This window comes from Equus caballus, chromosome 30 (assembly GCF_041296265.1).
Source record: "Equus caballus isolate H_3958 breed thoroughbred chromosome 30, TB-T2T, whole genome shotgun sequence".
In the NCBI taxonomy this organism is placed as follows: Eukaryota; Metazoa; Chordata; class Mammalia; order Perissodactyla; family Equidae; genus Equus; species Equus caballus.
This window is the reverse complement of record NC_091713.1, coordinates 35,913,931-35,927,657: the sequence shown is the minus strand read 5'-3', so window position 1 is coordinate 35,927,657 and position 13,727 is coordinate 35,913,931. Positions and strand designations below refer to the sequence as shown.

Sequence of the window (13,727 nt, the reverse complement as noted above, 5' to 3'; positions counted from 1 at the left end):
TTGGTCTGACCCCAAACTACACTGCATGTGTACCACACACACACACACACACCATTTTCACACTAGAGAGGGAGCAGGCTGCAAGAGTGATGAAAATATTACTCTTCCCACAGTCCAATTGTTATTAGATCATAAACATAACAGAGAAGTTGCCTATTTTCTTTTTTTTTTTGCTTTCTTCTACTACTTCCATGTCTTTTCCTTTTTTAAATCATTTTTTCTTCCAGAATATTGCTCTACTCTTACACTTAGTGTAATCGTTTCTTTCTTTTCATCATTGTTTTCACTATCTTCTTAAAATTGGTGTGCACCAAATAATTTTTCCTTGTTGTTTTAATAAAAGTCTAGGTTTCCCAGCCCTAGCAATCAGGGAAATCCTTACCATTCTATGAACATTATATTTAATATTTTCACATGTATCGTGGGCCACGAGGTAGGAAGTAGCCCATGTCTACTGCAGTAAAAAGACATTTATTATTATAGAACCACTGTTGGCAGCTCAGCCCGTGAGAGAGAGCTGGAAGTTGTAACGGGGGGGGGTGAATGAGATGTGGGAACACGATGAGGATGAATACTTGGGGTCTTGAGTCCAAGTTAACTGGTTTAATTAAGCACTTAGGTTAAAGAGATCATGGTTCTAATTTAGTACAACCAGCTCACATGTATCATGTGCCTGACATATATCGCATTGAATAGGTGTTGGGGAGATAGAAAAGTATATCTTGCTCATTCTGTTAGAAAGGTCGTGTGCTTTGGAAAGGTCTTCCTCTGCAGCACGTTTTTGCTTTAATCCCAAGAAACTGCAGGAATCCCAGAGGCTCATTCAAATGTTTTGTCTAGCCTATTCCATAAAAGCAAATAAAAGATTTGTTGCATAATTTCTATAAGTGAGAATGTCTGGTTATAATGAATCACTTTTAGGCTATCTACTGGGATTGGATGGAAATGGGTAGGGAGAGGTTGACAGAAATGTGTCTCAGTTTGAAAGAGGGTAGAGGGGAGGTGGCTAGAAAAATCCGGTTGCAGGACAAGTGTAAGGACAAGACCAGTTCTCCATAGGAGTCCCTCTGTCAGTTGCAATAGCAAAATACAAAGTAGCAAGAATTGATACTAAAGACTATAAATACCATCTCTTCCTTGACTGTTCTGGTTTTCAAAAACAGAGAGACAAGAAATGCACTTTCTTTACTTTTTAAATGGTCATTACCTTTACCCAGGGACAGCACTTAGGGCAAAATGAAATGTGCAATAAGGAGTATTTCTAAAGAGCAGGAATGGAAGTGCTTGGAGAAAGAACGGCACAAACCCATTTCATTTCTGAAACTCAGAAGCAAATGAAATCAAATTAAATAGTGGGCTGAGTCTCATTCTTCTAATGCAGCTCTTGGCTGGGCAAGGGTGGGAGGTGTACCCAGGGAGTAGACTATGAAAATGGGTACATTTCCTCCCAAGACTGTGTCACAGGATGAAAATGCTAAACAAAAATTTGAAAGCACAGGAAGTCAAACCCATCAAGACTATTTTCTCATCCAGAAAGCCTTTCTCACAAGAGGTGCAGAAAGCAGGGACCAGATAGAAATGGAGACGGTCGAACTGATCCCATTTTCAAAATCTCTGAAATAGTGCTTGCCTTTAATTTGATTGGGAAAATGTGATTTATTAATAATACAGCAAATGGCATGGAGACAGCCTTTCATTTTCAAATATGCACTGCTGTGGTTTCACAGCACATAAACATTTATGGCTGGACGTAAAAGATCTCGGTGCCTGAGAACTGAAATAGTGAAGCATTCACTGATGCCTGAATGGGAATGACCCAATGGGCCAACGGAATCTCTGTGTTCCATGCATTTATTTTAATAACACATCAGTTATAGAACAGAGAGTAAGAAATAGGAGGGACAAGCCCGAATCCTGTAAGTTGGAATGAGGTCTGTTAAACAGACTCTCTCTTCCCCCAGATATCCACAAGGCCAACTGGCCATCCTCCTCCAAGTCTTTGTTCAAATGTCATCTTCTCAATAAGGTCAAACCAACCATTCCTATCTACCACCCATCGATGTGTGTTGATTCCCCTTTACACAGCTTTTCCTTTTTTTTTCCTTTTATTTAATAGCACTTGGACCCCTAACATATTATAGGTTTGTTTATTAAGATTATCAATTGTCAGCTTCTTCCTGTTACAACATTAAGTTCCATGAGGGCAGGAATCTTTTCCTGTTTTTATCCCTAATACTCCCAAAGCCCCAGAGTAGTGACTGGCCCACTGTAGGATATTCAGTAAATATTTGTTGACTGAACAAACATCTATTCAAACAGGAGTAGGACCTGACAGTAACTTTTTCTTTTATCTTTTGAATGATGACTGGCTCTTGAAAACCCAAACTCCTGTCCATTCTCCCTCGCTTGCTTTTATGCCAAATATTTCAATTATATGTGATATCTAAATCAGTGTCTTTCACCTTTATGATTCCAAGAGTAAGGATTCCACAATGAAAACGGTTTTTGAATAGCTGACAAACAAGTATGGTACATGAACGCAGAAACTGGAGGAAAAAAGCCGGGCACTAATCATTCATTTTGATTTAGCAATTGTTGACCCTTCAGAGCACAACTTTTTTAGTCCCAGCCAACTGGGAGCACAGAAGAATGGCTGTGATCTGGTTTGCTTTTACCAGTTTAACTGCAATCATCAGAGAAGAGCAGAGTGCACCAAGTCAGCTTTTCTGCACTATTTGCAGCCACACTCTCCCTTTCAAAGCACAAGAAGAGAGCTTCTGCCCCAGTTAAATTCCTGCCTTTCTGAACATGCCTAATAAAAAGACACTTTTTAGTGTTGGTCTCTACACTCACTTGTTGCCCGGTAACCAGGAAGATGGACCCTTCCTTTCCATGTACCACTTGTCGGTAAATGTGGTCGAGAATTAAGAGCTCACTCCAGCAGTTCTGCAGCAGCTTCATTTGGTCATCCACCTGCAAAAGAAATAGAAAAAAAACGACCCTGTTATTCACTACGTTTTTGCTTTTGCGTAATTTTTGTTCTCCATGAGACGGCTTACTCTCAGCAAGGAAATCTCCGCCGATGGTCACCAAAGCACGGCTGCTCAGAATTTGCATCACGGCTCCTGAAAATCACTATTTTCATTCGGACAAATACTTTTTCTAGGCCACATATAAATACTTCAGCCTAAGTATTTATAATCAATGAGCTGCTAGGAAAAGGTCCTCCATTAGCCTCGTCTGTCTAACATTAATAGAGCGATTGGAGTCTGCTTGTGGGAGGTGCGGGCGCCTCAGCCTGTCCTCAGGAGACCCATTAGAATGACCCCACAGAGCCCGTGCTTATGTATCTAGAGGCTAGCACATTGAACCAAAGATGAAATAGTATACAGATATTAGCAAGTTGCCAAACCAAGAGGATTTATATAAAAGAAAATCAGTCTGAACGCCCAAATGACTTGGAGATAAAGGCACACTGCCATTATCTGTCATCAGCGTTCACTGAAAGGCCAAACTGTGCTAGACTTTGAACAGAACGATCGCCAACCATGGTCTGATGCTAACCTACACTTGCTTTATGATTTGGTCAGTTTTCTCACAAACTCTAAACTTCAGTTTCCTTATCTGAAAAAGGGTCAATGAGAATAATTCCTTCCCAGGTCTGCTGTGAGGATTCACATGAAAAGTGCTGTGTCATAGTGGGCATTTTATCCATATTGCATCTTGCTCTCCAGAGGACTACATTCTTCAAAGACAAAACCATACCTAGTTCAGGTACAGTCCACGTATCCATGGTCTAAACGTGGAGAGCATCCTGGTCCATTTCTACAGCCATTTGTAAGAGTTTATTCTTCATTTTGTAATGTATACCAATCAAAGACCTTGGTGTGCCTAAGTGCGGCGGGCACGTTTAGACATACACTACGTATTTATAAAAATAACACCTGAGGTTGATACGTCGTGTAACAGTTTTTAAAGTTTCTGTGTATTGTTTTAGGTTTGATTTGCAGAACATGCCTTTGAAGTTAGCAGAACTGGTATCATTATCTTCCATATTCACAGATGAGAAAATAGGGTCTCAGAGAGGTTAAGTGGTATGCCAAAGATTCTTTCTCTCGCTCAAGCTCTAGGCTTTCTCCAAATTACATCAAGACGTGCTAGAATTCTCTAAACTGAATTAATTTAACTCCCTTTTATCAAATTTATTTCTAAGTGGCCATTCAACGGGACTCTGGCTAGTTAGATGAAGTTTCCACTCACGCATTAGTAGCGATAAGACCTTGTGGCTGACTTTATTTCTGTGAGTCCAGAACAGAGCAAACGTCTCAAGAAAGCACAGAACTCAGAGTGAAAACAAGGATTCAAGGCACAGTTCTCTACTTCCTGGGTATGAGAGCTTGGCCCCGCCACTTAATTCTCTGAGCCTCATTTTCTCACCTAAAAATACGTGATCATTCTTGTCATGAGGATGAAATGAGATAGTGGATGGGAAATCCCCTTTGCAGAGTGCAAAACAAAACACAAATGAAGGAACAACAACAGACAGAAGGCTCCCAAGTGGAAGACCGTATTAATTCTGTTTAGAAGGAAAAAAAGCAATTGTAGAGATCAAAGCTACAATCAGGCTCTGTGACCGAGAAAAGGCATCCCCAATCATCTCCATCCGGAACATTTGGAACCAGTATGTCTGTTCTGACCAAAAGAATTTTATTCATTAAGTAAACAGATATTTTTAAGAGCCAGTTCTTTGTTGAGTGTCAAGTGCCAGGTCTGGAAATAATGGTGAATCAGGTCAACGCAGTCTTCACCTTGTGAAAATTACTCTTGTTGGGGACAATGCTCACCAAACACCAGTCACTGGTCTAGTGAGTGTAGGAGCTCACACACTTTCTTGGGCAGAAGTCTCCAGAGTGTTGTGGATGTTACAAGTCAGGCTGTGGGCAGCAGCTGACAGAGATCCACCTAAACATTCTCCACAAACAGTTGACACAAGGAGCTGTGGCCAAACGTCTTAGCAACATACACGTCATTGCATGCAGAGAAGATTCCAGAAGTGTCTCTCTCAGATGCTTGTGGTGATTTCAGAATGAAGCACACTTTGCTCTCCCGGGTTTTAGCATGTTCTCGTTCCAGCGGATACACTCACCGTTTTTTATTTCAAAGTTTTCAGTTCATGATGAGAATTTGGTTCCATTGCACATGTTTTTCTGTCATGTGAAGCTTTAGTTATTTATCTAACGTTCTTTTCAGGGAAGCCTAAAATACCATACTTTGAGATTGTCTCCCCAGAAACAATTACCATGCACGTTAACACTGCAAATAATTTCAAGACAGAAGTGGGAGGACAGACTCCTCAAGGTGCATTCATGGACATCTGGAGGGGATTCCAGCTTAAGAATCTACCTATACACCAAGAAAATTTATTATTCCCATTTTGCAGGTGGAGAAATGAAAGAGCTAAGAGATCATCTGCTGGCCACATAGAAAAGGAGACAAAGTGAGTGAAAACTGAAAGAAGCTTATTTTCTAGACACATCTCACTAAGGGTTCTACCTCTTCATTCGCATTTGACGGTCGCCTGTCCTTCATATGTAACACCGCAGAAATGCTATGGGAACTGAGTTTGCCAGCATCAGGGCATGCTCAAATTGTCAGTTAAGAATCTTTTTCCTGCCTTCTTTTCTTTTTAAAAGAAAAAGAATCCTTTTTTATGTTGAGGATACATTTCCAAATAAGGTTATTGTTTTGTCTCATGTCCCGAAAAAGAATGGGGTATGTCATTTTCAGAACTTATTCCTGACTTTGTGCGTGTGTTTGTGTGTGTGTGAGAGAGAGAGACAGAGAGGGCAGAGAGAGAGAGAGAGGAGACAGAGAGGCAGAGAGAGAGAGAGGGAGGGAGACAGCAGACGATAAACTTTACTCAGCAATGAACACGCCAGTAACTTGCATCTGACGGTTCCCACATGTGCTCGCAGGTCTAGCCCCACAGCTGGCCCTCAATAAAGACTTCTTGACTGATTGTAATTTTAACACCCCTCCTGAGCAATTGATTCCTTGTTTTAACACTCTCCAAGGAGGCTTTCCATGCCAACATTCCCTTTCATTATTTTCCATAATTGATTATGTAATATTTTATGTTATCTTGAGGTTGGCAAGTATGCAGCTTCACAGTGCTTTGGGTGAGAATTTTTATGTAGCTCTATGAATAAAAGGACAGGGTAAATTTGACGATCGACTTGTTCCTTATCTCTAGATAAGAAATGTTGGCAATTTTGAAGATATTTTTCTTTAGAAAACAGTTATAGGGGAGACGGGGTGGAGGGGAAGAGGAGAAAAATAAATCTACTACGTTTGAGCAAACTTTCCAGGTATTAATGCTGTCAATAAACAATTTAAGGTGACATTTAGGGAGCCCAGAAGGGGGACCAATGGAATATAATTTCCATTATCTATCAAAACCTCTCACTAGTAGTTAGCAATACCGTCTCAGATAATCCTGCGTTGTCAGTTGTAATAAAAGGAAGGACTTATCTCAGAAACCTAGTTACTCATCAGGGGAACTATTTACACTGATATTCTAGATGAGCACGTAAGGGAATACAAGCCTCATATTGTTATGAAGCAGAACTTCCCACAACCCAGAAGGTTAATCATTAGAAACTTGTGCTTTCTCACAAGAACAGTGAATTTGGCAAACAATTAGAAGAAGAAAAATGTGTAGATATTTCTCAGGCCCACATTTAACTTGTCAACACCAGTTTTCTTGGCTTCTCCTCTTTCCCTTCTAACAGCCCAGCAATTGACCTGAAATTTCACTTTCCCTCTTGCCGGAGCATTTTAAAATTGACATCGTGAAGCCTTGTGGTTAAGCTTTCAGCAAGGTATTTTTAGGAAAACATTCCACTGACATGGACAGGAACCCAGTTCTTATTCCTGGTCATTAAGTCTGGGGTGCCAGGCCTTGTGATAGAAACTTGCGGGAAAACGGAGATGACTAAGAGGCGATCCCTGCCTTCCAGAAACGCCCACTCAAAAGAGAGGAGACAGAGGTGTAAATCCATTATCATGATCCCATGTGCACAAGGAGCCGGGAGCAACTTATCCTGCTTCATTTCTTGGGGAGACCCTTGGGGGTCACAGAAGCTTCTGAAAAGGATGTGCTTAGGCAGAACTGAGTGCTGTAGACCAGTTAATAAACTCTTTTTTTTCTCTCAGTAGCTCCTGTTAGAACAACTTTTGGAACAGAGTATTTAAAAAATGTTACGAAGAGTCTTCAGAATCATTACAAATAAAGTCCAGCTACTATTATTGTTTTTTTCATTCTGGCCATAAGAAAAAAAAAAGCCTGGAGGTGGCCCTCCATTTTTTTATACTTCCTTTTGCGACAATGATGACATTACAAAGCTATATTCAGAAGCAAGGAGGGAAAAATCAAAATCCAAACAGCTCAAAATCAACTTACCAACTCTTACTAAGCATCTGCTCTGGGCAAGGCAGACTCAGAACTGCTTTAATCGTTGACTGTTTTTGTAAAGAACACTGATGATTATCTGCAACCTCTATAATAAACTGCTACAAAGTCCAAGAAAAAATGATTTCACATTAACAATGATTAAACAAGCATTCAAAACAATACTGTACAAGAGAAATAACAGCCAGTAAAACTCCCCTGTCAATTGTGGCAATACCCAGGAGATTTATGACCACCAGTTCTTCCCTGCTCTGAGATAACTGACGGGATTCCAGGGTCCTTTCTAGCTGGGTTGCTGTTTCATAATACAAAGACCTGTCTGTCAACACTCAGCCAGGAAACTGAGCTATGCTGGCCCCTTTCTATGTTTCTCCAATGGAGCAACAAAGGATTTTTTTCCTCCCCCTGGGATCTAAACTCTCTTTTAGGTGAGGGAAGTAGGGGGCAGAGGGGTTTAAATGCATCATATCTGCTCCTTATTTCCATTCCCACTGACCCATCTGATCTACACTCATTTCACCTCCCCTCTAGGTCATGACCAACAGTCCACAGACTCTAGGACCAAGCTAAGTCTGTGTGCTTCTCATTCTGATTCATCATGTACACAGTCACTAGAATTATCTATTTCGGTCATGCTATTCCTTTGGACACAAACCTCTTCCAAATTCTCTAGATTTCTACCAGATCTGACCTTCCTAAGCAGTGTAGGCTGGGAACAGGCATTGATCTGTGTGCCTCCTGATCCTGCAGCCTGGGGTGGCCTGGGGCCAACAGAAACTGAGGAAGTAAGGGGAGGTGGTACGTGGCTGTAATGCAGCTGATATCCTTAGTCTCCGGGGAAGTGGGGCTACCTCAATCCTGCCCCACCTCTGCATGATTAGGTATAAGTGAAAGAGTAGAACAGGGGCTGGGAAATGAACCAGAGAGCTGTCAGCAGAGGGAGGAGAGAGAAGATAAAACAGACCAGCCCTCTGCTGCTGGACACCTCAATGCAGAGTCGGCAGAGGTGGTGGGAGGCCCCAGACCTCAGACGTCCTGAGAGAACCACTCTGTACCCAAGGGTCCAGCAGCGGGCACTCACAGCCGTGACGGGTCAGCAGGAACAGGGGCAACGAATCCTGTTCAAGAAGTCAGGGAAGAGTGTGATTGTGTTAGAGGCCTTCCATCAAAAATTATTAAATTTCTGGGCCAGCCCAGTGGTGCAGAGGTTAAGCACGCACATTCCGCTTGGGCGGCCCAGGGTTCGTGGGTTCGGATCCCGGGTGCGGACATGGCACCATTTGGCAGGCCATGCTGTGGTAGGCATCCCACATATAAAGTAGAGGAAGACGGGCATGATGTTAGCTCAGGGCCAGTCTTCCTCAGCAAAAAGAGGAGGATTGGCAGCAGTTAGCTCAGGGCTAATCTTCCTCAAAAAAAATAAAATTATTAAATTTCTTTCACAGTCTAATGCTTCCAAAGGTAACTTTCATTTATCCAGAACATTCATATGCCTTATTTCCCAGGGATGCTGAATTCAATATTACTTTATAAAAGGTGTGCTAAGGCCAGATATTCAATGTTAATGTGAGATAATTACATAAGTGAGAGACATCTTTGAGGTTTGGAGATAAGACTGTGTAGTGTATGTAAGTGTTCAACATCACTGTTGAGATACGTATTATCTCCAGACAACATAATGTAATCTAGCCGATTTCTTTCCAATAGAATTGTAGCTACATTCTTAGAATTTGTCAAACCAAAGGACAAATTTTTCCCAGCTTTTACTATTCTTAGCCACATTTCAAAAAGCTTCCTGTTGAAATATCGATTAATTATACGCTAACAATACATTCACGGTATTTGGGGGGTCAAATAGGAATGTCCACGCAGCTGACCTGGTTGTCTCTTCTGTTTGGGTTTCTATGTACAGCTCACAGAATTCATGCAGTCTGATCCAGGTGGGCACTAAACGGCGGTGAGACTATTTTTCCTTGTGGCTCATGGAAACAGTCACATTCCATGGCCTCCAAGCCAAAGCATCTACATATGTACAGAGATGGGAAGAGCAGAGGGTTTCTGCCACTCGTGGAAGGTTAGCCATGTCCGTCCTTCAACTCACAGTTGCTTTGACATGACAATTAGCATAATAGCCATGATGCTTCCATAGGATGCAAGCTTTTGCAAAGTAAAGAAGATAATAATTAGTTTATTGATGAAATTTGTGGCCAACCCAGCCCCAGATTTTGTGAGACTAGTATTTAAAAGGACGGTTTGCAGGAGGCCACGGTTAACCTAGGAGTCATTTATCTCATCAGATTATGGACATATCCCAATCAACAACAAATCAAACAATATATATCGGTGCTGGGTGCCGTTGAGATGTGAATGAATGTAAGACCTAGTTCTTAGCCTCAAGGAACTCACAAATGAATTGAACTAACAAGACATATCCACGCAAAACAATTAGGGTACAAGGTAGCGTAGAAAGTGTAATCTCTGTGGATCCAACAATGAGAAAAGGAATATGTATATATATATGTATGTGTGTGTGAGTATATATATATACATAAAGACGAATAAACGTCGAATAATGAAATAAATGAGAAAATGCGGATAAAGTGAAAATAAAGGTGGGAAAATAAGTTGAAGCCAAGAACAGGCTCGTCCCCAAAATAAGCTCCATTAGGGTCAGTTCAGTTGTTGGAAATGGACCTCAATTTGGCACCTTGTAGCCAGAGCACCATTATTAAGTGAGTTTTAGTAGACAGGAGATAAATTTCAGCAGTTACTTGCAAAACAGCTTCTCCCGGTACTGGACTCCTAAGGAATTTCCCTGTGAGTTTTCAAAGGGGATTCTAGAAGCCGCATTCAACTAGGCCCTAACAACATCCTCACAGTAGACACAATATTCAGCTTCACACAGTGTTCTTTTTAAAGCTGATAGCGATGTTAAGAGGGGCCGAGATAATTTGGTGCTAGAACACAACTTTCTGATGGTCTGCTTTCCAAGGATAAACTGAGACAATCTAGAAGTGAAGAGGACGCATATATTTTAGGTCCTCTCATTAACGGCATATTGCAGGCCCGTTAAACACCATAAGGTTCATATATGGGCTTTGCGGCTCAGAAACCTGGGTTCCTATCTTGGCACTCTTCGCCATGTAACTTTGGGCAAAGAATTCAAACTCCTTCAACCTCAGCTGCTCTCACAGCCACTGTTTTTGTTAAACGAGATCAATGTCAACGTGCCCAGCTCGGTGACTGGCACATAGCAGACACCCTATTAATGGTAGTTAAACCTACATCTAAATAAATAAAAGAAGGCAAAATATAAGAGGTGCTAAACGAAGTACAAAGGAAAAAATTTCAGGTGATGGAAAAGGTTGATGAACGAGAAAAGAAGTATTTTAAGATAGATCAATGTGCAATATTTTCCAGTGCTTTCTCTTGCTGGGTGGTTTCATTTATGCCCACTACCTGTTTCCTCTTTGCTAGTTGAGAAATCTCCTATGTACAATTAAAGCAGTATTTCTCACGTGTCTGACCCAGCAGATATGATTCAAACAATACGGACAAAACCCTTTAAACATGATGTATTTCCTTTGGGCTTGGTTGGAATGTCCAGAAAACATTTATGAATATGATTGTCATTTTTGGAATAGGGTAATGGGGTTACGTTTGTAATCTTCATTTTCCAGATACTGCCTTAAAGGCAACAACGCCACCACCCACAGAATTCCAGGGATGCAGCGGGCCCATCATCTGGACATCAGCGACGAAAGAATGAATTAAGGAAGGTTTTTCTGGCTGCCTTATGCCTTGTGAAATGGACACACATGCAGTCCTTGGGATACCAGGCTGGAGAAGAAGGGGAGAAGCCAGGAATATTCTACTGAGCGAGCTCAGTGACTCTCTTAAGGTCTTAATGCAACTTCTTCCTTTGTAGACTGCATTTTGAAGCCAGAAAAAAAAGCTTTTAGAGGCTAAAATATCCTTGGGTCCTTTTTGGCTGGCTGCTTCATCAGGCAGTTGGCCAAAGAAAGGAGGAAAGAACCCAAGAAGCCTGAATATCACTCACCAAAAATACAACTGAAATTAGGGCAGAGGCAAAGGAGAGGTCCCTAAGGACCGCTCAGTGATGGGAATTCGCTGGGTACAAAGGCTCCCGGGAGAATGCCAGTTCCCCAGGGGCACATGGAGGACCTATTTCCTTCACACAATTCATTCTCCCTGAAGGGCACAGTGCTAAGTGTGTGGTCAGTCTCTGCCTTCAGAGATCCCAGAAATGGATTCATAGAAAGTGGTGGCCATTGAGGATAGAGCTCCAGGAGGCAAACGTTCAGCCCCCAGTGCAGGATGGTTATTTCTAGGTAGACCAAACAATTTTTGCTTTGTGAAAAATCTCTCCGTAGTGTATACTGGGAAATATTCATTTGAGTGCTCTAAAGATAGCGTGTTCACCACGCTAATAGCTCCTATGTAATTTCCTGTCTCGGGCACTGTGACGGGCACCCCGTCCCACTGCCTGACTTGAGGCCACCCCCAAACTGTTATATTCTGAGTCACACCCTGATCCTGGGCTGACAGTAGGTGCCTGACTAATATTTGCTTGATGGGTGCTGAAAGGACCTAGTAATCACCTTTAGTTCAACAACTTCATTTTACAGAGAAAACTCAAGGCAGGTGAGCTGGGATTTATAGAATAAGGTGAGTCAGGTACCAGAAAGGGATGTGAATCCAGGTGTTCCAAATCCTAGCCAGGCACTCTGTTACTATTCCTTTTTCCTATAGGAAGAAAGAACCATCTTTCTATTCTTTCCCTAGAAGTTTATTTTTTTAATACCATGTTGCCTCAATTTCTTTCCTGCAAGGAAATACATTAATGGTAATTTAATTCATCTATCTGAAATGTAAAGAAGTTTGTGATTTGAGAAATAAAGTCCCTTAGAAATACAAAAGCATAGATACCAAATGATAGAACCTTGGAATTATCTGGACATAAAATCTAGATAGATGCTCGTTCCTATTTTGGGGGAAAGACTCTGAAGGTGACTTGGACGATGGATGAACTAAGACCCAGCATTTACTTAATCCCAAGGCGATCCATTTTGGGCCCCAAATGAGGTAGGAATGAGATTCTTCTGGGAAAACTAGAATCATGATGGAGAAGGAACCTACAGAAAAGATGACGCTGTCTTCCTATTTTTGAAAACCCAAAAACTATTGTATAGGATATGATTGACTAGATTTTTCTCTCAAGACATTTAGGCAAATAATTTGATCTTGGGGCCTTTTTCCTACATGTAACTTTATCAGGATGTGTCCCTTTGGTTACAACAGAATGGGGGGTGCTTGGCCAGTAGCCCATGGGAAGCCCCTTTCCTCCAATGTGCCCACTGAAGCAAAATCTAGGATTACTTCCCCTCAAACCTTTCGGCCCTGCACCTCTGCACAGAGATGCACTTGGCTTCTTGGTGCCTGTGTGTCATCACTGAAGGACAGGGGAGCCCCTTCCTGGCCTGGCCCCAGTCCCAGAAGACCCAAAGATGAACTGAGTTGTCACCTAAGTCCTGGTTGTGCATGCCTCTTCCTACAACTGCTTGCAGCTGGGAAGGGTATAGGACTGCCCAGCACACCAAAGGGCCCCAAACCAAAAGCTAGGGACATGATTATCATGGAAACACTATTCACCAATATGGGCACTAGCTTTGACCAATTTTTTAGTTCCCCAATTTCGCCAGTTAAAAGGGGAAAACATCCTACACAAACTGCAAGGTCACGATTTTGGGATCAAAACCACCCGAGCTAGATTGGTAGCAATTCCGTGCCCAGCTCTACTGCACTTGTGTATGAGGAGGGTGCACCATACAGTGTATTTCCCATGCCTTCTACTTTCCCATTCTTTCTATTCCAGAGTCAGGTTTGAAAGCGTGCGGGCTATGATGCTGCACTGCCCATCCCCCTGCCACCACCCAACACATGCTCCCTACACTCGCTTTCTAAGACAAGGCACTGCCCTATTGAGTCTGGCTCCATGAGGCCATGACTCTATCAGGCAGCCGCAAGCTAATCCCTTTATGTCTTCCACTTTTCTAGAGAATGCTTCCTTTATTTACTCAAGGTCTGTGAGGATTTATGCAGAACACAGCTATCCTGTACACAGAATAGAAGTCCCTGCAAAGATGCTGAGACGTGAAATGCAAGATATTGAGTTTCATTTTCCCAATTATTCCCATTGTAAGATGGGAGAGATACCCTTTGGATGGAAGGTGTG

The 13,727-nt window shown here is 42.0% G+C and overlaps 1 protein-coding gene across 7 annotated transcripts in view; it reads right to left on the bottom strand.

Moving 5' to 3' along the window:
* NR5A2 (nuclear receptor subfamily 5 group A member 2) overlaps nucleotides 1-13,727 on the bottom strand; it is a 132,052-nt gene that overhangs the window by 61,558 nt on the left and 56,767 nt on the right. For all 7 annotated transcript variants that reach the window (NM_001081795.2, XM_070255553.1, XM_023632397.2 and 4 more), the window contains exon 5: nucleotides 2,854-2,973. In NM_001081795.2, the coding sequence (NP_001075264.1) occupies nucleotides 2,854-2,973 (120 nt within the window). The remainder of the gene's footprint in view (nucleotides 1-2,853; nucleotides 2,974-13,727) is intronic.